Source organism: Rhipicephalus microplus, chromosome 1, assembly GCF_043290135.1.
Source record: "Rhipicephalus microplus isolate Deutch F79 chromosome 1, USDA_Rmic, whole genome shotgun sequence".
Classification (NCBI taxonomy): Eukaryota; Metazoa; Arthropoda; class Arachnida; order Ixodida; family Ixodidae; genus Rhipicephalus; species Rhipicephalus microplus.
Window position 1 is genome coordinate 226,866,059 of NC_134700.1, and position 25,404 is coordinate 226,891,462.

General features: G+C 49.1%; 1 protein-coding gene across 2 annotated transcripts in view; it reads right to left on the minus strand.

Annotated features, from left to right (window-relative positions):
• baz (par-3 family cell polarity regulator) overlaps nucleotides 1-24,599 on the minus strand; it is a 223,824-nt gene extending 199,225 nt beyond the window's left edge. For both annotated transcript variants that reach the window (XM_075891485.1, XM_075891474.1), the window contains exon 1: nucleotides 23,713-24,599. In XM_075891485.1, coding sequence (XP_075747600.1) covers nucleotides 23,713-23,832 — 120 coding nt within the window. In that variant the 5' untranslated portion in view covers nucleotides 23,833-24,599. The remainder of the gene's footprint in view (nucleotides 1-23,712) is intronic.
• Nucleotides 24,600-25,404: the final 805 nt, after the last annotated feature.

Sequence of the window (25,404 nt, forward strand, 5' to 3'; positions counted from 1 at the left end):
AACACATTGTTTCTCCTGAAACTGCAGTACTCTCTTCATAAAGCTTTGTAGCAGTCGTTGAGGCTTGCTGGCCGAACACTGTGGACAATAGGCTATCCCCAAGGTCAATTAGGAAGAAGAAAAAAAGCAAATAACCCTCTCTCCCAAAGATTCATATCTGAGATGAAGACGCGTGTTGTGAGACAGAGCGGGGATGCGGTGATGTTGAGGTCAGAGCGACATTTTCATATTGTGGTAGTCACGTGTGTTTTGCCTGCCAGTGATTTGACAACGCGGGTTATAAGTGCACGGAGTTCGATGAAAGGACACCATTCCTTTCTTAATTCGGCCTATATATAGGTTCCTCGGTGGGTATAGCACTAAAATTTTTCGCAGAGAAGTGCTTATACCATACATCATCAACACAACTTCAGCGTTACAACCATACCACACCGCGAGGCAACTCAGGTGCCCTTTGAGAGAGTGCACTTCGCCGATGGTGTCGTTTGTATGCTGTCGCGCAGAAACGATTTTACCTTATACGATGGGGAACCCACCGACAACTTCACTCTTCCCTTTCTCTATATATTTTAAGGTATCTTAAATGCGTGTGTTTCTCTGCTTAACAAGCAATGTGAAGAGAAAGTGAAGACGCGAAAAACACACAAATTAACCACATTTTAAGCAGGGTTGGTCAAATAGCTGCTTATCGTTAAAGATGCGTGTTGTATACGAAGAAATTGTTCGTCAAGTAAAAGTACAGCAAGTTCTCATTATCGTTCACCCTCATTTGGCTGTCTAGAAAACCAGGAATAGGTGCATGCTAAGATACTGAGACCAACCATAGCGGTGGTGACATGACGGAGCGCTCGCCACCCATGTGGGAGGCTCTGATTTCGAACTTATATGCACCCACTGGTCTTTCAATCACGATTGAAGAGCAGCGTTCCCAACTGTTGAGGAAGACGATACTTATAGCGCGAGAACAGAACGACGACAAAGAGACAAGAAGGACACGTCGTCGTTCTCTTCTCGCTCTATAACTATCGTGATGCCATACCAACAACTAGCCCAAACTGTCCCACTTCTATCGGTTGAGGAAGAATGCACATGTCTATAGGTGCACTCATTGGTCGAGCGCGGCACGGTTGAAGGCACTCGTTTTGTTCCCGACTCGCGGTCAAGCGGAAGCCGCGCTTCACGACAGCGCATGCGCGCATAAATAAACGAAACAGCCACGCGACACCGCGAGCATACCAACACTGTTTTCACCCGCGAACACTCGCGGCGGTAACTATACCTCGCTAACCGCACGTTTACGAAGCTTGCGCCACGCTCTCCGGCAGCTTATCCACATGCGGCCGTTACTTTCCGTTTACGTGAGCGAAAAGCGCGTTAAGCTGACGTTACCCAGACTGACGTGCATCACCGCGCAAGTATACGCAAAGCTGACACGATTCCCCCGCTCAGGACCTCCTATATATAAACAGTCGCCGTTTCGTTTCCTCGCGCCTCAGCTCCAGGTCGGCTTTCCGCTCCATTCCATAAATGCTGAACTCTTTGCTTTTGCACCCGCTCCTGTCTTATGGTACCATGCACTATTTTCTTGGACACTCTGCGAGAATATGTACTGAGAGGGTACTGAGAGGTGAATAGGGTACTGAGAGGTGACACTGAGGGGATAGGTCGACAACACGAGATAGGCCGAATGAAGTGGTTCGCCATTAAAGAGGCAGCTTTAGCTTGTACTTATATTTATTTACGTTATACGTGTTACCAGATACCGATTTGCGTTTACCGTCTTACCGGAACGGATATCTTTGAATGTTACGTACGTATACGTAAACGCGTATACTTTTACGTTTTCGCAAACCATTAATGGTGATGCTAGCTGCATATAAACTGCATTTAACTTACATAGAATTGAATCACCGTTGTGGCAAAATCACGAAACGTTCTTTTATCGCGTACGGTATCCTCGTATGCGCAAAAGAGTGAAAAATACAAAGCTACTGGAACGGTGGTGTGGACATCTTATGACACCTCGTGCAATCACAGTCATGAAGACGCTGGATTACGCGTAATGTTTTTGAGGTGAAAAAGATGACTCATTTGTAATAACGCCGCTGCGCGGTTTTTGCATCAGACGTGCAATGTTTCTCCAATAACAATTTTGTGATTCCCTGGTTCACTATTGTCCCGCTAGATAGCGCCACCTATCCAGCTTGTCGGGAGTTCGCACGTTTACGGCGTCCATGTACTCCTAGGTCCTTCCAAGTTTCGTAATCCGGCTGAAACAGTGTAATGAATATTGCCGCTCGCACTTCCGCTTATTTCAACACGACGGCTCGAGTCCCTGCAATGCGGATACCACGAGTTTCTACGAACGAAGGTGGATTTGCGAGATATGACGGGAAACGCAAACTTTTAAACCCCATCCGGCGGCAAACATAAAGGTTTACGTTCCGTAAAGACCCGCGCAAGCTCAGATTCTATCCGGTATCCGGTAACACGGTAACGTAAATAAGTATACGTACAAGCTAAACGCCCTTAATGAACCATGAAAAAGGACATGATACACATGTGCGGTGTGTGTGTGTGTGTGTGTGTGTGTGTGTGTGTGTGTGTGTGTGTGTGTGTGTGTGTGTGTGTGTGTGTGTGTGTGTGTGTGTGTGTGTGTGTGTGTGTGTGTGTGTGCACGCGCATACATGTACACGTGTTAGCCTGTTCGCGAATGGCGTCGCTTCCTCGGGCCGATACCATTCTCGAGTGGTTGTCATTTTCACGGATTACAGTGAACCGACAAGTTACTTCACCAAGCTGATCTTAATAGCGTCCTTGATTGGTGCAAAACGTGATTAATGGATCTTAACGTAACTACGTGTTAAAACACGACGATCACGCGTTATTTTATCACTCAGAAACTTTTCTACTATATACAATAAATTGAACTAAATTAGAGCAGGTTAATAGCAACGAACACCTTAGTGTTTACATAACAAATGATCCATCGTTACATTCTCACATTACCTCTATTATTAGCAACGCTAACCGTTCTCTTGGTTACCTCCACAGAAACTTTCGCCAAGCACTTCCATACCTTAAATTACAGCTCTACCAAACATTAGTCCGACCAGAACTATGTAGAGTACGCGTCGGCCATTTGTGACCCAGTTCAAACAGCGTTAATTGAAGTTTATAGAAGCTCTCCGAAACCGCTCAGCCCGCTTCATTCATAACAAACATGCTCGTACTGCCAGCGTGCCCTTAATGAAATCTACAACTTCCCGATCTGGCCACTATAGAAGAACAATTTTTTCGTCTGTCACTCTTTCACAAAATTTCTTTCCATAATGAAGTACTTAGAGAGGAATTAATCTCGGAAGCTTCATATTTCTCATGCCATGTGACCACCCGAATAATATAGCCATTCCCTTTTGCCGTACCAACCACTTTTTGCAATCTTTTCTTCCGAAGACAAGCAGAGACTGGAACCGCCTTCCCCCCTTCACTGCTGCCACTAAGGACCAAGGGCTGTTCAAGTCAGCATTTTCAATACACTTTACGGTGTGACTGAAGGCTACTGTTCTTTGCTTGCTCTTGTCTTTTTCTTCATTTTTTCACTAATGCGATTTGTAAATTGTTGTACTTCTTTCACTGCTTTCATCATCATTTTTGCCGCGTTTATATTGTACTCAGCCCCTCTGTAACGCCCTCTGGGTCTTTGGTGTGTACTAATAAATTAATGATAAACCCGATACCTACGGACTCGTTAACATGAACCGTATACGCCTTGCTTTATTATTTTGCCCGTTAGACCTGTAACCACAGATGTTGCTACGATTATACGGAAAGCCTGAATGGTTGTCACCAACTGACGCACAACAACGCCGCCTCGTTATCGGTTGCCACGGAAAACATAGAGAAAAAAAGACAAGAATTCAAAACAACGGAGACGGAAGAAGGGTCAACTCGCAAAACTCCACCGAACGGGCGCACTGCGGATTATTTACGATACCTCGCCAACTGAGCACGCACGTGTGGAAACGGCAGAGGAAAAAAAAGATGAGTGCCGAGATTACAGCAGCTGCGCGAAGCACCGCGCGATTACACGGACAGACACGCAGAGAAACGGTCGCGTTCTTTCCTCGAGAGTCGGGAATCCGCATTCCCATTGAATCTGCCGCCGCAGAGCTTCATTCGCGGCTCGGACGACCGAGCGAGCGATAACGAGAACTCACGAGACACGCACGAGACTACGCCCCGCGTGGCCTTCCGAATAAATCGATCGGGGAAGGGGAATGCATGTAGCCGCGCAGGAACAGTGGGAAAACTGCAGCAGGGGAAGTGCCCGTATAAAAAAGGCTTCTCGTCTTCGATAAGAAACGCGTTCGAACAAACGCTATTCGCGGCGTTTTTTTTTGTTCCTTTCCCAATAGCGAAACAATAAAGACACGCAAGAACCAACGTGTGTCCTAAAGGTGGAGCCTGCAACAAGCGAGGAATCGTATGGCATGCTTGTGTTTCGGGTCTTATCGATGTCAAGTCTTTTTTATCTATCTACACACGCGTGCGCTAAGCCGCACGGTTTCCTTGTTTTGTATCGTATACTGATACGTGACTACGTCCGTGCTCAGATTAATATACGACGCCACTTTATGGGAACGGATTTCGCACCAGGAGCCATGCCTATTGATAAAGCGGCCGCGTGCAGTCACGAAGTCGGAGCCACGGCAATGTCGCAGAACGATGGCCTCGTAAGCATGCGCACACGTACGACGACTAAGTCAGTGCAACACTGCAGCGCGCCGGCAATCGTCATGTACGCTCAGAGACGTAGAGACGCCTTCACTAGCATGCATAAGCCCATTCCAACTCAATCCCGATCAATATTCATTACGCAATACCGAACGCGAATTGACCGTTACTGGCACCACAAATACCTCGTGATGCATTCGCGCGTTTATGTCTCGTTTGTGCAGAAAATGGAGTGCTACACCCCCCAGTACCCATTCACATGTTTTACGCGTCAAAATTTGTGCTGCGGGTACTGGTCCATCGACGGAATCTGTAATATAGGCAGTGCATACCTCTTTTAAAGACATAAACCACCATCTCGATTTGGTAGGTGCATGGTGGCGGTGGAAAACATTTACTAACCTATTTACACTGAGAAGCACTGATGCGGCGAGTCGAAATCAGGGGCCCACCCCTCACAAAAAGTAGGATGGACCCCTACATAGCGGCCGCGGCGGCCCGGCCTTAGAGCCATGCACCAATGCCTGTTGGGCTTGGTGGTCAGAACAGCCGAGAATGCAGGACAGCTTCCCAGCCCTCTCTGGTGGGGTGGGGGTGGGTAGGTGGAATTCAAGGGGCATGCCCACACCATGCGGTAGGTGTCAGAAGACTCCTGGGCACAGCGCGGGCACGCGCCGGAGAAAGCCGACTTGGAATACTTCAGTATACTACCGCGCACAATACAGCATTAGTGAAGAGGCGGAAAAGTCAGTGCTCTGCGCACCCTGCACCTGACAGAATGCCCGATGATTCCCAATGCGTGCAAGGTCAGTTCCCTCACGTCTACATACACTGGTCCAAACGTGACGCGTGTAGGCAGGAGCCCTCGTTCCGGGAGGCCTTAGGTTACATATCTATCTCTCCCACGCTACTGGAACAGCGTCATCGCCTTTCGTCGGCTCAAAAAGCAGTCAAAGCTGTCTTGTGTTTTTTGAGGACTACAGGCCTACGTGACCACCTTTAACTTTTGTGTAGTGCCACCGCTGCATACGCGCCAGCCGATTGACTGACAATCTTCCTTTATTGTTTTTTCTCTCTCTTTCTCTTTCCTTTCCTCTCTCTCTCATCTTTATGTCCCCTTTCTATTCCCCCAGCGTAGGGTAGCAAACCGGGCATGTGCCTGGTTAACCTCCCTGCCTTCCCCTTGTTGTTTATTCTTCCCCCCTCTCCCACGCAAGAAGGACAGTTCTACCGACCGGCAGCCCAAGCTGCTCTTTCGTGTCACCGTTCTTCATGTATGGTACCATTCTCTTTTCTCTATGTATGGTACCATTCGACCACGGCCGTGGGAAAGTAAAGCGGACCCACGTGTACGTAGGAGAGGGTGTACGTGAACGTCCCTAACCGGGCCCCTCGCGTCTCCCAGAAGCCCCGGGCTGCTTCAAGGCCATACGGGTGAAGTGGGGCGGCCTAAAGGCCTACTATCAACTCCGTGAAACCGCGCTTCCCTGTTTTATATGTGTAATTTCTTTGATTAGGCGGGCGACGGGCAGGCTTTTCGTGTATACCTGCAAATCAGAGTCACGATCAGCTCGGTGGGACAGCTGACGGGAGAGGGATATGACTCCGTCGTCGCTGCCGCCACCGCCGTGCTACCGGGAAGCGCGTCGCCTATAAATAACCCGATGGTGTTTTAAGCGGCGCTCCGGGCGCTATACTTGGCCGCCAGAGAAAAGAAGCACTCGCCAACTTTACTCTCCTCGAGTGCAGAGGATACTAGAGGAGGCGTGCGCATTTATAGGGCTCTCCCCGCGAACGACGGGGATGAATTGGCCCCTGTGGACTATATGTATCCATGGCCTTTGTTTAACTCGATCGGCACTGATAAGAATAAGAAAAAAATAATGTTACGCGAAAGTGAGAATTACAGATATGAAGCGAAAAAAATCCGAGATAAGAAATTCGAGATTATGTGTTTATAGGCCCTTATGAACAAAACCACCTCACCCGAGCGCTGCCGCTATACATTTTCAAGAAGTCTAATTTACAAGACTCCAGCAGAAAAGAAAACAAGAAAAGCTTCTTTCCATTGTGAACAGCATCACGCCATCAATGCTATACGACGATCGCTTGGTTGAAATAAACAACAAAAATCGGAGCACATATGGCATAAACGACGTTTTTATAGTTGTCACTATGCAGGCTTTCCTGGCTGCCACCTTCGGCACGCGGCCTTTGTACGAATAGAAGAAACAAAAAAGGGGGGAGAAGCACGGAAGCTTCCGACTTTATGCAGCATTCGGTATGATTTAAACGAATGCTTTCGTGCTATTATGACCACCTTTACCGAGACAGCAAGCTTAGAGAACTTGGAGAGTGCAACGGGATACAGAGCACTTCTCCGAGCATACATGAGCAATATACAACGTCCCGATAACGCGAAATATTGCAATCATAGCACCATACATACAGCTGCGCATGTGCAGTTGGGTATATGCGTATATCAGCGCTGTATTGTCGCTGACATGCCACGCCAACGGCGCAACGACCCTGTCAATCATGAGCCGTCACTGTTTTTGTTTTCTCCGTCGCACGTGAATTTTCATTCGAAATGTGACCATGTCATGGGCGTATGTACATTGGGTATATTGTGGAGAGGAAGAAGATTATGTGCCGCAGTGGGTCACGCCTTTAGCAAGAGGAGCCAAGCGCGAGCTGTTCCCCCGAACGTTGTGTTTCCTGCGTCGGTTGCTGCCGCCCGCTTTCCGCATCAATAGACCTGCTGTGCAAGTACTACTTACGCCAATAAACGCCGTTTCAATATCAACACTTACATCTATACAGGCGTTACGACACAGTGCGTTATCATTGCATGCTTAATCGGCTGTTGTCCCGCCTGAGGCTCTCTTACTATCTTAAAACTGGATAGCGCGGATTCGGCACGGGACAAAGAAAGGAGACTGATGCACTGGACAAGCAAATTTTTGCCTACACCCATGGTGTTGGACCTGGAACTATTTTCCCAGTTACATTATGTCACTTCGTCCACACTACGCTTGGAAAGCCCCCCTGTGTGGAAGAACCCTCGTTTGCAGACCGTAGAGAGCCGACAATCATTACGATTGTCAGCTCAAAGTATACTTTGCGCGCACAATCACCGGCCGGTAGACGGAGCAATATTGTTTCTCTGGCGATTCGCGTTCGACAACGTATTCGCACGAACTTGTTTCGTGTGCAGTTGCAGAGAAGAGGGGGCAATTAAAAGGGAAAGCGTGCCAGGCACAGCTATTTTTTTGTTTGTTTGTTCCGGAGAAAGACAAGACGCCGTAACACATGTTGTCGGGCGTGTTCCATGGTCGCACAGTGCCACATACACATGCGGGAGCATGCGGAGGTATTTTCGGAGATGAGGGACTCGCGGACGAGAGAGGAAACCGGGTCGCGACAAAAACGGCACCGGAAGCCAGCAGGTGCACGACTGCGAAAAACCACGCGGTAAAGGAACCCCCGATGACCCGAAGGGTGAATATAAGTACGCCGAGTCAATAGGAGGCGACAGACAGCAATCGCGCGACTTCGATAGGTGCCGACTTGCTTTCTTTTTTCCATCTTCCATTTATTTCACGAGAGCATGTCACAAGAGGGCAAAATCAATGCCCATCTAACCTACCAAGGGCAACGCAGAATTCTCGCGACAGACAGCGTTTTTTCGATGTTGCTTGCAGGAATTTATGGGACAGGCTACTGTGGCACAGCACCCTGAGCTCACCGCACGGGAGGGTCACTGGAAACAAACCGAAATGGACATCCCCGGCGGCATCCCGTGATTCAGTTCAGTGGCGCCGCGCGCGGATCAAGCCCGCACGCCCTTAGCTGCGAACTGGTGATGGTTTTTTACCGTACCATAAACGAGCAGGGCGGATTCGTGGCCACATGCACCAAACTTAGTCGCCGAAAGAGAAAAGGAGAAAGGAGAGAGATACCGTCTCGAATTCCACGCGATATATCGACAGTGCCAGCTGTGCCACGATTCAGTAGAAGATCAGAGGCTGCTTTTCCGTTTTGTTTTTGCACGTTCCTCTCTCCTCGAACTAGTGATGCGCGGCCAGGCCCCGAGCTAAGAAAGCTGTGCCCGCAGGGCACTGCACTCGGCCCCCTCCTCCTCTCGTCCGTACACCACGGCGTAGCCGGCGTGATCAAACCGCGCCGGCGGTAGCAACAGCGGAGTTGTTGCGCTGCCGAAGCAGCGGAGGCAGAATAGAAGGCGAGAGTGGAGTTGCACTGTATAAACTTCCGCCACCCTCGCAACAAATATGGCCGCCAAACTCGCCGCCTGGCTATGCTAGACTCGCGCCGGCCGTTGGGCATTTCCCTTTCCCTCCGGCTGAGGCAAGGGAGGAGGAAGGGGTTGCTCTTCCCAACAGCGTGCACAGCGGCGCCGGGACCGGCGGTCACGCACGCATGCGTTCGACGACAGCCCGCCATTTTCGCCGCAGTGGCCGCCTTTAAACCGAAAGTCGGCGAGCATCACAACTGCCGCCGATCGACGCTCACTCGATGCAGCGCGACGACAGGGAGCGAGGGGAACTGTATAGGGAGTGGGTTGCAGAGTCACGCTCACGATTGGACTACGGGGTGGAGGACCGCAATGAGGTCATTTTATCACGCCCGACGGCATCGTGTAATGACCGAAACATCCACACTGCAACACAGTGACTCACCCTTGCAAAGACTATAGCGACGTGCGCTTCTTGTAAAACATAGGGAACTCTACTTGGAACGTGGGGTTGTTGCGCAACGTCACGCTCTGTGGGTTTAACTTGCCCGTCTTTCAGGGACCCTATCATGTTTTCATCTAGGGCTTTTAACTATATTTCTGGTATTGGATACCATTAAGTAGGGAGGCACATCTCTAAACCTTCCTTTCCTAGTGACGGCAGCAGACGGAGTTCGATTTGGTTGACCTTCTTGCATTGAACCAATAATAATAATCAGTAGGTTTCAACGTCCCGCAACCACGACATTATTACGAGAGACGCCATAGTGGAGGGCTCCGAAAATTTAGGTCGCCCGGACTTCTTTAACGTGCAGCTAAATTTAGGTACACAGGTCACAAGCACTCTCGTCTCCATCGAAAATGTGGCCGCCGCGGCTGGGACTCGCTCCCACGACCTACGGGTAAGTAGTAAAGCACCACAACCACTAGTCAACCACGAAGGGTATGTCTTTAACTACACAGTGCTGGTCAGATGACATGGGCAACGGATCATCCCTATCTTCTTGTGTGCATACAAGTAGCATGTAAGTTAGCACTGTGGCTCCCAACGAATGAGTGAAGACCGTCGCTTGGCGACAAGGTAGCTAGCACTGCATGCAACGTTCACGGAGCTCCATCAAAGGGAAACGCGACATGGCCGGGGCAGTTTATATACATATAGAATGTTGCGCCATGTCCTGGTCAAAACAATGCTCCTGGCGAGTTGTACAGCAGAATAGAGCTGCGTGTCGTGATGTGGTCTACAGAGGCGAACGGACAGAAGGCCTAAGGACAGACTCGTTGGGGTGGACAAGCGTCTTGCTCACTGCCGCTAATGAGCCGTCGGCGGCGACCCGGACGGCGTCACGGCTACCCGAGGCGCGCACGCGGAGCGACGCCCTTGCTTAGCATTCAATGCGTTGGCCAACGACACGCTTGTCTCCGGTCACGCGTCTCCACCGGGCAGCCCCCGTCGGAAGCCGCGCGCGTATCTGTGCCGCTGTCAGCCACGCGTCCTCTGGCGCGGCACCGCCGGAAGCAGGGCCCCCGCGCACCAACTTGTACTCAGCACCCGTTTGTATACGGTGGCACGCCTCACAGCGATTACGTTTTGGGTGAGTCAGCTGAATGACGGAACACAAAGCTGCACCAAGAGGTATGAGGAGCAGCGTGTGGGGACCTTTCCCCGTATACACTTCGGATGCGATTGCCACAGGTAATGGTGATGAAAAGATCTGTATAACCAGGGCTTTGAGTGCTCGAAGTGACGTTTCGACAAGTGGACTTGTCTTCTGCATGGCTAGAACTGATTTGTTCTAGTCTTGTTCTAGGGTAGAACAAATCAGTTCTAGCCTTGAAGACAAGTCCACTTGTCGAAACGTCGCCTCGAGCACTCAAAGCCCTGCGTGGGAGTTTTTCTCGTCGCAAGCTTCCATCATCTTCCCGTTCCAACAAGAATTAGTGGTAATGGGCACTGACCCCACTCCCACCGACACGTGCAGGCATAGAGGTAGACAGCTTATTTAGTGGGGAAGACAAAATGCCAGGACTGGAGCAAAGATCCGCTTTCAAGCATCTTCACAAGGGCTCCGGGCCTTGTCAAGCCGCTATACACCACAAGCACGCGCATTCTGACCCTTCAGTGCCCGTTGCTCTTTGCAGGAAGCTTTTCGAATAGACTTTGGTGAGAATAGACAATGTGAGACCTCTGGTTCTCACCTTGTTAAATCCCGCTTCCCTTTTATGCGTTTGAGAGAGACATAACGCTCTCGGTACTTTGGCGAGGAAAACAATGTGTGTTTGGCTATATATGTGGCAGAGGTGGGGCGAAAATTTGACACGTTAGCATGCTGAGGTAAAAGCGTTCGAGTTGGCCATCCATTACGCGACTGTTTAAAACCATTTCTTATAACCAATCAGGCGCCAGCTTCCTGCAATTCAGTTACGAGGACTTCCTTGCCCCGCGGAGTAGTCGCAAAGCATTAGTTCCACCTCGGCGACTGACGAGCCAGCACAAAGAGGCATGGGGCCAAATAGAAAGGAGTGTAGAGGAAACGAGAACGACGAACGCCAATCACCCATGATCAAACTTCCTGAATGTGCGCGAAAAACCCGAAATCGGAGCAGAATCAGTCTCCTCCCGCAAAGAGATGGCTGCATAAAGTTTCGGTAACGGTCAGGGCTCGTGTGAAGTCGACTTCACTCTCAGATATCGCGAAGCAAGCACTTGCGACAAAGTAAGGGAAGCAAACAGTTTATGCTTCGTCACTTACATCCAACCATTCGACATCAGCCTGACAGCTCGAAGGAGGAAGTAGTCGTAAGATGTAATTAGTGTACATTCTATAGTGACAGCGATGGCGATTCTATAGGGAAGCAGCGATGGCGTAGTGGTTAGAGCATCCGCCTCGCATGCAAAAGGTCCGTGGTTCAAATCCCGGTGCCGCGCGGTTCCCAACCGGATAAAAAAAAAAATCCGCGTGGTGATGAAACTGCATTACGAGGCCTGGGGTGCGGCCTCGCCGGTAACCACCACCGGGAACGCACTCCCTCACCAGAGAAGGATTGGCCACCCTGGTGCAGTATCTGGCCACTACCTCCCACGTGCATACGTCAAATAACTCACGGCCCTCAGTCCCCAGCAGCTGCGAAGCAACTGACCACGGCGGCGGTCAGATCTGCGACGCAGCAGAGAGTGCTAAGAATCTCTGGATCCGGACAGGCCGCCATTGGAAGCTGAACTTGGCAACGTTTAACGCTAGAACCTTATCTAGTGAGGGAAGTCTAGCTGTACTGCTCGAGGAGCTGGAGGGTGTTAAATGGCATATAATAGGCCTCAGTGAGGTTAGGAGGACAGATGAGGCCTATACGGTGCTACAGAATGGGCATGTCCTTTGCTATCGGGGCTTGGCTGACAGAAGAGAACTGGGAGTGGGGTTCCTAATTCACAGAAACATAGCTTGCAACATAGAGGAATACTATAGCATTAATGAAAGGGTGGTAGGTATCGTAATTAAACTGAATAAGAGATACAAGATGAAGGTGGTACAAGCTTACGCGCCTACATCCAGCCATGATGACGCTTCAGTTGAAAGCTTCTATGAAGACGTGGAATCGGCGATGAGTAAGGTAAAAACACAGTATACAATACTGATGGGAGACTTTAATGCAAAGGTAGGGAAGAAGCAGGCGGGAGACCAGGCAGTGGGAGATTATGGCATCGGTACTAGCAACGCCAGAGGAGAGCTACTAGTAGAATTCGCAGAACGCAATAATTTACGGATATTGAATACCTTCTACCGAAAACGAGGAAACCGCAAGTGGACATGGAGGAGCCCTAATGGCGAAAATAAGAACGAAATAGACTTTATAATGAGTGCACACCCAGGCATCGTGTAGGACGTGGAAGTGGTTGGCAAGGTACGATGCAGTGACCATAGAATGGTACGGTCTCGAATTCGCCTATAGATTTGAGGAAGGAACGACAGAAACTGATACGCAAGAAGCCAATCAATGAGCTAGCACTGAGAGGGAAAGTGCAGGAATTCAGAGTCTCGCTTCAGAACAGGTACTCGGCTCTTAGTGAGTAAACCAACCTTAGCGTAGATACAATGAATGATAATCTGACGAGTATCATTACGGAGGGTGCAGTGCAAGTTGGAGGCAGGGTAGTTAGACAGGACACTTGCAAGCTTTCCCAGGAAACGAAGAATCTCATTAAGAAGCGTCAAATCATGAAAGTCTCAAGTACAACAGACAAAATAGAACTGGCAGAGCTTTCGAAGCTGATTAATAGGCGTAAGGTATCCGATGTAAGAAGGTATAACATGGAGAGAATTGAACACGCTCTGAAAAACGGAGGAAGCGTCAAAGCAGTGAAGAGGAAACTTGGGATAGGCAAAAATCGGATGTATGCACTAAGGGACAAAGAAGGCAAAATAACTACCAATATGGATAGGATAGTTAAAATAGCGGAGGAGTTTTACGGAGATATGTACAGTAGCCGGGACAACCACGACTTTAATACTATAAAAACTAGCAGTAACCTAGATGACACCCCAGTAATGATAGAAGTCAGAAAAGCTTTGGAGAGCATGCAAAGAGGCAAAGCTGCTGGTGAGGATCAGGTAACATCAGATCTGCTGAAAGATGGAGGACAAATTGTGTAAGAAAAACTAGCCACCCTGTTTACCATGTGTCTCCTGACGGGAAGGGTACCAGAGTCTTGGAAGAACGCTAACATCATCTTAATACATAAGAAAGGAGATGACAAGGACTTGAAGAATTACAGGCCGATTAGCTTACTCTCTGTAGTATACAAGCTATTTACAAAGGTAATTGCTAACACAGTAAAGAAAACATTAGAATTCAATCAACCAAAGGAACAAGCAGGATTTCGAACAGGCTACTCAACAATCGACCACATTCATACTATTAATCAGGTAATAGAGAAATGCTCAGAATATAACCAACCACTATACATAGCCTTCATAGATTACGAGAGGGCGTTTGATTCAGTAGAAATATCAGCCATCATGCAGACACTGCGGAATCAGGGCGTCGATGAAGTATATGTAAACATCCTGGAAGAAATCTACACGGGATCAACTGCTACCATAGTGCTTCATAAAAAAAGCAACGGAATACCAATCAAGAAGGGTGTAAGGCAGGGGGACACAATCTACCCAATGCTATTTACCGCGTGCTTACAGGAAGTTTTCAGAAGCCTAGAATGGGAACAGTTAGGGATAAGAGTTAATGGAGAGTACCTTAATAACCTGCGCTTCGCCGATGACATTGCATTGCTGAGTAACTCAGGGGACGAATTGCAACTCATGATTACGGGGTTAGACAAGGAGAGCAGAAAGGTGGGTCTTAAAATGAATCTGCAGAAAACGAAAGTAATGTACAACAACCTCGGAAAAGAGCAGCGCTTCGAGATAGGTAATAGTGCGCTTCAAGTTGGAAAAGACTATGTCTACTTAGGGCAGGTAACAAACGCGGAGTCGAACCACGAGATTGAAGTAAGTAGAAGAATAAGAATGGGGTGGAGCACATTTGGCGAGCACTCTCAAATTATGACAGGTAGATTGCCACTATCCCTCAAGAGGAAGGTATATAACAGCTGTATCTTTCCGGTACTTAGCTACGGAGCAGAAACCTGGAGACTTACAAAGAGGGTTCAGCTTAAATTGAGGACGACGCAGCGAGCAATGGAAAGAAAAATAGTAGGTGTAACCTTAAGAGACAAGAAGAGAGCAGAGTGGATTAGGGAACAAACGGGGGTTAAGGGTATCATAGCTGAAATCAAGAAGAAGAAATGGACATGGGCCGGGCATGTAGCGCGTAGACAGGATCCGCTGGTCGTTAAGGGTAACTAACTGGATTCCAAGAGAAGGTAAGCGGGCTAGGGGGAGACAGAAGGTTAGGTGGGCAGATGAGCCTGGTTAAGAAGTTTGTGGGTATAAATTGGCAGCAGCAAGCACAGGACCGGGTTAACTGGCGGAACATGGGAGAGGCCTTTGTCCTGCAATGGACGTAGTCAGGCTGATGATGATGATAGTGACAATTCACTACAACTCCGGCCTCCATCCGGTTTACATCGACGTGAAGCTGCACTTCTCTATCGCCTTTGGCTGGGAGTTGCTTTCACGAAAGCACACACCTCGTTAATCGGAATGACTGACAGTGCGACACGCGATTTTTGCGGCACCGATAAAAATATCGAACACCTGCAGTGCCACTGTCCTTGATTTGCCTGAGAGAGAAAAGTACTTGCCAACGCATTGTGGCGACTGGATGATCGGCCACTTTTTGTGCAGGTGCTATTATATCACCGTCCACATCTCTCGACAGACAGCCCACGAGGCAGTGAAACCGCACTTGTGTTTTTTGAGGACGACGGGGATGCGTGAACACCTCTGACTTGCGGTGGAGTTCTAGTGAATTCTAGTTCTAGGAGTTCTAGTTCTTCAGTGAATTTACTGTCTCTCTCTCCCTTTTTATTTATTTCCTTCTCTTCCTTCATCCCTCTTTCTTGTCCCTTTCGCTCCATTGTAGGGTAGCCAACCAGATGGCCTTGTGGTTGGCCTCCCTGCCTTCTCCCTTTGTCTCCTTCCTTCCTTCCTTCCTTCCTTCCTTCCTTCCTTCCTTCCTTCCTTCCTTCCTTCCTTCCTTCCTTCCTTCCATTTCTTTCTTTCTTTCTTTCTTTCTTTCTTTATTTCTTCCTTCCTAGTGACAATTAGGCTTCCTTCCTTCCTTCCTAGTGACAATTAGGAGAGTTGAGAGATTTCGCGAGTCTATCTAATGCGCAAGACGTTATGTCACTTGCGCTTTCGTGTCTTTCTTGTGATGCATGGAGGGCAGCGGAAGAATATCTATATCTAGACGATAAGACGAATTTCAGGCCGACTGGGTTGGTCTGTATAATAGTTGCAACATGCACTTATATCATATATGCGCTCGTAGATGCAATGATATCCGCATGCTATCGCTGTGAGGACGGTTGAGATGGTGAGCGAGGAAAACAAAAAAGTGACACCTAAAATGCGAGTCGCACTAGCCAATCGATGTCAGTGCACAGAGAAAGGGGCTGTGGGCCGCTATCACAAGCATTCGACAGCCGTGAACCATGTTTCGGGCTTCAAGAGTCTGCCTTACGCAGCGCACACGTAACGTACTTCAACCAAACGCATATCATTCCGAAAACATGTAACTAGAGCTATCGTTAGAGACGAAGCGTATACCGCTTAGAGTAGCGGAGCAGAGCGAGTTGGCACTTATTGATTCTAAAAGAGCAGGGCGTGCTAACACGGACTCAAGAAAGACGAACGCACTCCAAGGCTTTTTGTGGTGGTGTCCGCTCTTCCTTCTCGAGTCCTAGCTGTTGGCACGTCCTGTTCTTTCAGGACGAAGCCTATCAGTTGTGGGATAGTATATGGAAGGCACGAGTTGAACAAAACGTGCGAACAGCCTTCCTCTTCTTCCGCATGTATTTTACCGAAAGACGAGTCAGAAGAAAGAAACGAAGACGGCTCGTATACGTATAGAATTAGTTCGAATCGGGAACGGTGTCCGCTCATTCACTGCAGACGCATCGCTGACACACAGAGTGTAAGAGCTATACCGCATTCGACGTAAACGGTCCCCTTCGTCGCTGACCGGTCGGTGTCGACCCGAAGCGTATCTACGCGCTGTCGAGTTTTCCCGGCGATAGCCGACCACGCTCGCTCCCACGGCACTGCGGCCGCTCCGACGGAATGCCTCGGAGAAGGAAAACGCAGTAGCACGAAAATTAAAAGCAAGAACAACAGAAACGAGGCGGGAGGTACTCTGCGCACACACGAGCACAAGGTGCGAGCGAGCAAGCACGAAATTGCATCCTCCGGCGAAGCTGCTGCTGCTGCTCTAGTAGAACGAGGGTCGTGATCGGCCGATTCGCGGCAACGATCACTTCGGACAGGGCTCGCAGCAGCCAGGCGTCCGCAATAAAGAGGCGGCGGCGTCCGACTCAGAAGGCGCATATGCGGCAGCGCGGCTATATGAACTGTGTCGGAATCCTGCACGCCCAGCACCCTTTGGCGTGCAACAGACGTGTCTTACGCAGCACTTTCGTGGAAGTATACATGCTTCACACGTGCGAGGCACACATACGATGGGTATACGGACAAGACAGTGTGCGCGCTACGTGGTGAGAACCCATTCCTGAGTGTGGAAGGAGCGATACCATTTTCCTTTTTTCAAGTAATGTGCTTTGATTATAACGCGCGTGTCCTGACGGGTTGCCCTCGAAGACGGACCAGGCGAAGGAAAAACGCCGAGCAACGGGCCACATTCTTACGTCACGTGGTAAGGATTGTTTGAGATGCGGGATTAAATGGCAAGATGCGGAGCATAATGCGAAGTATAGATGCGGAGTATAATAGAGTATAAATGCAGTATAAATGATGCGTGCGTGGATTGTGCCTTTGAGCTGTTGTTGAACTTTTAGTGAAAAAAAGCAACAGAAATAAAGACGACAAAGGTTGCATATGTTTAATTTCTTGCCTGCCCATCGGTCCCACGTCTATCTGGAAATCGACGCGATTTGAAGCGTATTAGGGGTAGCTGATTGTCTTTAGCAGCGCTCAGGGGGTTTAGCCTAGCATATCCAGATGAAAAGGCCGTCGGGCAAAACAGTACACATAATCAGCAATGTCCCGACTATGCCCCAATCCACACAGCTTCCCTAGGCTTGCTAACATAACTTTTGAACTTTCACTTTCTTTGTCTTTCTGAACACCTCTTACAACGTCCCAAATCCCGTCCCTTTCTCCGTGGTAACACACTAGATAGACATGTCTTTTCGCTCTTGACTCTTCCTTCCTTCACTGTGCATTTGTACGAAACAGAGACAGTTTCCCTCGAACATGGCGGCGAACAGAGTATGCCAACCCAATACCAAGGGACCATAGCAAGAGTTACAGGCCAACAACACCGCAACGTCGACTCGACGGTGCCCCGCAGGAAAATGAGCTCCGAGACCCGGTGAGGGCACGCAGGCGCAGACCGTGGCCGAGTGAAGAATTAAGCATCCTCGGCAACAGGGTCGTTGCTGCCGTTTCTTCCAGCGCGCAAACGCGGCAACAAAAACAAAAACAGCGGAAGAATTCGTGCACCCATGAAAAAGTGCGTCAGCGGTTTCGTTCGTGGCTGCGGCGGGAAAACCTGTTCTCATCGCCGGGAGGAAGACGGCGGCGTGGAAAGAAATAAAAAAAGAGAAGAGAGAGAGAGGAGGAGAGGAAGAAGACGCCGTCCAGCCCCCAGTGTGCCGCCACTGGCACGGCGGCTCGCTCACCGATGGACGCGCAGAGCAGCAGACCCGCCAGAGGGGCCCCCTCACCAAGCCTGGCCATCCTAGATGCACGGCAGAAAAGCTGCCACAACGGCCGTGTTTCCGTCAGTTGCACGCAGTACGTGAAATGGCCGAGGAAGTAGCGTTAGGTTTATGGCGTTTAAGCCCAAAGCGACTCAAGATCATATGCAGTTTATAGAGTAGGATACACCAGGGCCGTACTACGAATTTTTTTTTTCGGGGGGTGTTTCTGTGTAGAACGGTTAATTTTTGGCAGCTGATAATCGATGTGAAGGATTGTAAACAGTTTTGTACCACCCAAAAACTTAGAGCACGAAAAAATTTAGGGGTGTGTCAGAAACCCCTCAACTCCCTCAACTTACAGCCCTGGCGTAAACAAAGATAACGTTCGTTGCGTACGTACGCTATTTTCGTCACTTAACGTGAGCACCCAAGAGAATAGCGTATGACGCATGCGCAGGGGTGACAAAGGCTCACAAAGAGCTTTGCGTAACCTATTCCAAAAATCTCTAACGAGAGACGCCGTAGCGGAGGTCTCCAGGTAATTCCGAACAGCTGGACTTCTCGAACGTGCGCTGACATTGAACAGTGAGCGGGCGTCTACCGTACCGCCTCCATCGAAATGTCACCACCGCGGTTGGAATCGAACCTGCGACCTTCGGGCCTGCAGCCGAGCACCGCCACCACTGAGCCACTGCGGCGACGTCAGCAATAACAAGTGGTTGCTTGTTTAGATAATATCGTACATGCACTTATACACAGAAAGCCCGCGAGGCGGCTGAGAAGCTCGGCATCTCAGTCCCCACGTGGGAGCTGCCCGCAAACACAGTGATCTGTGTTTTGGAGGACCAAATAAAAGTTTATCCAATCCAATCCAATTATACACAGAGGAAGGGGCTCCCCGCGCAGCACAGTAATTCTGTAGCGTGTACTGAAAACATACCGCGGTGAGCAGTTGAGGCGGAACGGTATTTGCGCCTGCGTTCACTGTTTCACTCCTCTGAGACAGGGCTTCAGCGTATTTCAAACGAACTGTGCACAGGGAACCGCAAAATGCGCTCGTCATTCGTAACTACGAACCGAACGAAACGGGGCAGAATGACGAGAGAGTACCCTAGGAGTCGAACTGCATTCATTTGTTCCCGAATCGTCTAATCGAACACTCTGGTTAAATCTGGCGTAGTTTAGCTCAGCGTCAACCGTTTCCTATCGGTTGGCGCTAGACCATGGTGCTAGAATAAAGTACCATCAGACAAAAAAGTTAAAAACACACTGAGCAATGCGTCAGTCGTGAGCGCATTCGTGAATGATACTACAGAGTTCCGAAACACAAACTACGTCACGAAATGAAGCGACGTAGCACGTTTGTTGCCCGCGCTATAGGGTGGCTAGAATACCAGCGCGCCTTGCTTTGGGCAACGCAGCACCAAAATAGCGAAGAAAAAAAAAACTAAGAAAAAACAGAGACGGCGCACGATGAGCTCGCGGAAGTCGCCGTTCGGCACTCGGCCTCACCGCCAAGAAGAATTCCTTTGAAGCAGGAAAAAAAATAGAAGATAATACGTAAGTGGCGTCGCGACGTACGAAACTGGCGCGCGGACGCACAGTAAACGGCCTGCACCAACAGCATGGAATCCTGAGGATCGAACCGGTGCAAAGGGACGTCGTTGCCGGGCGCGCCAGAACGACAAAAGAGAGTCCCCGAAACCGTTCAAGCGCAATCCCCGGTCTGTTCGGCTCGGTAACAAGCTCAGTAACGCCGCCTAGAACTCTTTCTCCCTTCCTTTCTCTCGGGGGCTTACAATAAGCACGGCCCTCCCCTGCTCCCCATTATACGACGCGTCTCGAATTCGACGAGAACATAAAGGACCCCGAGTCCACCACACCTCCCGCTTTCTCAATGGTGTCTCTTTTCAGCACCGAGAGGGTCCGGAATGAGAAAGAGAGAAAGACAGCCCAACAGAACACGCATGTAAATACATACGCACACACAAAGCGTTATCATTGCCAAACGGGGCGCAGCTGTCCAAAATAACTATATAAAAAAACGAGTCGCTACAGCCCCCGACGAATATAAGGAAACGCGCAATCTGTTGCGTGCATACGAGACGGTGAGGGGTCAGTGTATCACGTCGCAATGCCCTTACGCAAAAGATTAGATTCACCGGCGGTGGAGTACAGATTCAACCAAAGTCAGGTTCGCGTAAGTAAAACCCAGAGAAGACAAACGATGAAGATGCCATGAAGGTGTAGCGCAGGGTATAACGCTCGTGTGTGGGCGATGAATGGATGAACCGTAGCTTCCATATTGGACACTTTCTACGCGATTAGAAGAAGGGGCCATAATTCACCACCGGAGAACTTGTCGTGCAAAAAGGCAGCGTTCAGGAAACATGCAATTGATTGATTGATATGTGAGGTTTAACGTCCCAAAACCACCATTTGATTATGAGAGACGCCGTAGTGGAGGGCTCCGGAAATTTCGACCACCTGGGGTTCTTTACCATGCACCCAAATCTGAGCACACGGGCCTACAACATTTCCGCCTCCATCGGAAATGCAGCCGCCGCAGCCGGGATTCGATCCCGCGACCTGCGGGTCAGCAGCCGAGTACCCTATAGCCACTAGACCACCGCGGCGGGGCCGAATACAGCTCACCACTTCTAACTTTCGGTTTCGACGAAGTGCACGTAACTTTCCGGATTTTAAAGAGTTTCAGTGCCGGTCCTCCACAGCTGCTTGCGTAAGTACGCCCTTGCGTTCCTTTGTACAAAGGAACGGCTGGGAGTACAAAGGCACACAAGAGCATTTGCGCGGACGCGGAGTAGGGTCCCCAGTCACTAAAACGAGTCTTATAATGGCTAATCAAAGCTTTGCGTACGCTATATGCTTTGCGTTTGCTGTCAACGCGCATTCGTCATACGCTATAGCCTGCTTGGTAACCAGCCTAAGTGAAAAAAATCACTGCGTACCCTGTTATACAGCTACTGATTACGTCACACCTTCGGTGACGGCACCCCCCTACGTCAGGTATAAGTTGTACAAAGCGGCAACATCAAAGCATGCCATTCTTCAGAAGCGTATACGTATTAGGTGGACAGCGGCGTGAGCCCATTTCCTTGGCACGCCGCCACATCTCAACCCATTAAGTGTTCATTCATCGGCGCGGAGTCATTACGTCTGCGCTGCCGCGCTGGATGACTAATCTCAGATGAGATCGATGCAGGGAACAGCTTTGGCTTCGACCACCATACTGACTACCACGCTCATAGGCTTCCGTTTTCGATTGAGGCTTCGAAGTGTAGGCTAGGTAGAAAGCAACAGTGGAAGAATTCTTATATGCTCGGCCATACTGATCAGCACTCGTATAGTGGAAACGACGCATGTTTGCACGAGTCTGCGTACGCGCGTTTTAAATGTCCGCAGTTAAAGGCACCGTGCAAAGCTCACAGACGACACTACGTAACTGCAGTGCGCAGTTATCTTTAGGTACGAGGCAGGCCGCTACATCTTCATTATGAAATACCCATCATCAGCCGAATGCGCGTATAACTAGATCTGCTAACACCCCACCAAAATACTCCTTAAGCAAAGTCCCGCTTGATCCAGTCTCTTCGTATAAATACCTGGGCATTCTTATCACATTTAACTTATCTTGGACACCCCACATCGCATACATTACTAATAATGCTAATCGCATGTTAGGCTACATACGTCGTAACTTTTCAAAAGCACCTTGTGCACTAAAACTTCTGTTGTACAAAACATTATTACGTTCCAAACTTGAATATTCATCATCAGTGTGGGATCCTTACCACGATAACCTGGTTACTTCACTTGAGCGCGTACAGAATAACTCCGCCCGTTTCATACTTTCTAACTACAATCTCATCGCCAGTATCAGTTCAATGAAATCCAGCCTAGGCCTTCCTTCCCTTGCATCCCGTCGGAAAATATCTCGTTTGAGTACATTTCACAAATTATTCCATCATCCCACCCTACATAACCAATTAATCCTCAATCCTCAGTACATATCCCATCGCATCGACCATCGTCATAAAATTGGAATCGCATCCTGCAACTCTCAGTGTTTTTATCGATCATTTATACCTCGTACATCAGTAGATTGGAACCACCTTCCCGAAGACATCGTCACTATTACTAATAACAATATTTTCCGTCAAACATAACTCAGTATTGTATGAGCTAAAATTTACTCAAAATTGTATTATGTTCACCGTCATTGCACAGCTACTATTGTATAATCAGGAGTTTTTCTTTACTTCTTTATTTATATGTTTGTTGCATTTATTCTCATGCTGTATTTTCTCTGCTGTACATTCTGCTGTAAAATATGTATTTTCTATGCTTTATATTCTCATGCTGTATTTTCCTTTTCCTTGTAAACATTATTTCCACTCCCCTCTATAATGCCATATGGCCCTGAGGGTAAATAAAATGAATGAATGTTCAACGCATATGACGTGCAAATTGAGTTCGGTCTGAACGGCACTGCTGTATTCAGTATTTTGGTTGACCACGTATATGCAAACAAAACAAAAAAAAAAAATATGCCGGGTTTCATTTGATGAGTCCGTTTCTCGTCGAACTCCTCTGGTAGCCTGAAATACAACAAACGCAGCTAATTGTCAAAGCCCCACATATGTCGAATAGAGCAGACGTTGTAGTGTCCTTCGTGTGTGATGGTATGTTGTAGCCGAAAGATTAATCACGGGTTTCAAAGACAGCGAGACAACGAGAAGTATCAACCGGCAGTAGGCGTCACATGTAGACAATGATATATATATAGTGGTTTAAGCTGCTCCCATTGAACCACCGACTACCCGAAGAAGCCCTCAACACGATATAAGTAAGCCCGACCACCACTTTTCGTACTCATTTATATATGCGGGGAGCCCTGCTGCACGGGTTTATCGCGTTGTCTTTTATCAGTCTTTTAAGCGAGGAATGGAAAATGCGACAGCAACGAAGCAGAACGTAACGTAAAATACGAGGTACGCCCGACGTGGTCCAGCTGTCTTAAATAAAATCTTTCTTTGTATGTTTTTTTTAGCTTGACACGCGTTTATATGCATACGGCGTACGGCCCTTGAAGACGGCCATCGCGATAATAGGAATTTTACGCACCCCCCACGCAGTCCACGCGCTTTGTTTACCGGCCTGCACAGGCGAGCTTTTCTGTCTCTCCAAGAGCAGAGCGTAGCGGCCCACTTCATGACAGACTGAAACCAAGGCAACGGGGCCGCAGGAAAACGACGACAAACGGCGCGACATTCGTGACATAACGTCATGCAGACTCAAAGGCGACATGGTACACAGCTCTAGATTCTTTCTTATGCTCACTCGTAGAACGTCGTGATCTCACCTTTCCCGCTGCCTTCTTGTATCTTGTGATGGCCAGGTCAACCAGATCCCGGACGAGAAGGTCTCCGTTCCCGCAGGGTACGATCACTCGGACCGGCCCGAAATTCACTGTCACTTTCATGACGAGGCTACTGAAGAGGGGCGAAACACCGGTTTTCTACAGCTTACTGGCGTGGCGTATCCAACGCAAGCGCGCAAACACAGGCACACCGGAACACAGCACATCCACAAGCACGCACAAAACTGTAAGGGAACACAAACTATTCGGCAGATCGACGTTTAAAAGCGATTCACGAATAACGCCAGGAATTCGATCGCAGATTTTCCTACAAAGTCCCTTTATAACTTCCTCCGTTTCGAACGAGCGGCGTCCCGCAACGAATGCTGGTGACGGAAGGCACTTCACCCGCACGACAAAGCAGCGGCGGCTCTTCGCCGCTTCATCTTCTACGGTTCCGTCGAGCTGGCTTCAACTTCGCGCATGTAGCAGCCTAGGAACAATCTTCTTCGCGCATCCATCGCAGGTCTCACCGGGTCATTCACACGAAGGAATCAGCCGGAGTTGTTCTTCACTCGAGGTGCCGTCGGCGGCACGATGGCTCTTGCGCGAACACGCACGCACGCACGCACAACACGCACACCTGGCCTTTGACCCAGGTAAGCCTAACTGTCCGACAGGGACCCTGGTAACGCTCGGAGTTGAGGACTACGACGCCGGCTCGCCAAGTTGAGCATCCCACGCAGTCAAACAAGGCTAGCCTCGAGGAAACAAGATGGCACTGCCTGCGTACGCTTCGCTTGGGCGCGCTGTTTTTGTTCCTGTCAACGGTCGCTCCGGCGCCGATGAATTCACGGGAGAAGCCAGCCCGACGCTCGCTCGTCGGTGCACGGCTGCTGCCGCCGCTTTGTAACAAACGCTGCCATTGGCTGCAAGAGTTTGGGACAACCTGCGGATTGTAGCCAATGGCAGAAAAGCGACGGTAGTGACGCTCTCTCTCCCTACCACTCCGCACTCCTCGCGCGCCTCAGATGCGTCGCTGACGCCGGTTTCGGTTTCGATTGTAAGCACGCAACGCGCGCTGTTTCATTTTCATGCATCGGAGAATGCTAACTAATATACCTGTGGCTACATTACAGCTTACATACGTTGGTTGTAATGATACTAAAGGTGCATGATGCGATAGATGCTCGCTTGTTGGTGTCGAACTAGGCACTGAAAACGTGCGGCCCGCGCAATCTTCCTGATAAAAAATAATAACTCGAATAATCATTCAGCAAACAAATAAATAAGTTTATTGTACAGGACGAAAGCAGTGAGGATGTTAAAAATTGTATATTGAGATTGAAGCGCACATCCATAATGTTTTGCAAGTACAAAACCCTATTTACGCTTACGCACAAAAAAAAGAAAGATTGCTTACGATAGCGTCGTTGCCGCCATCTCTCGGGTTTAAAACGAGTCGTTGGATGATCGCTGTACAACATGCCGCGTGATGGCGACAGAGATCGTCCACCGTTTTCTCCTAAACCAACTGATATTTCCAAACAATCAGTGGAATCACTTGAATGCGTTACTGGACTGCACCTAGGGTGGTGCTCTTAAATCCTCATATAATCACCATCTCTGCTTCAGCACCCTCTTTATGTTCCGTAGCACTTTATTATACTAACAGTTTCGCAGTAGTGGCAAGCT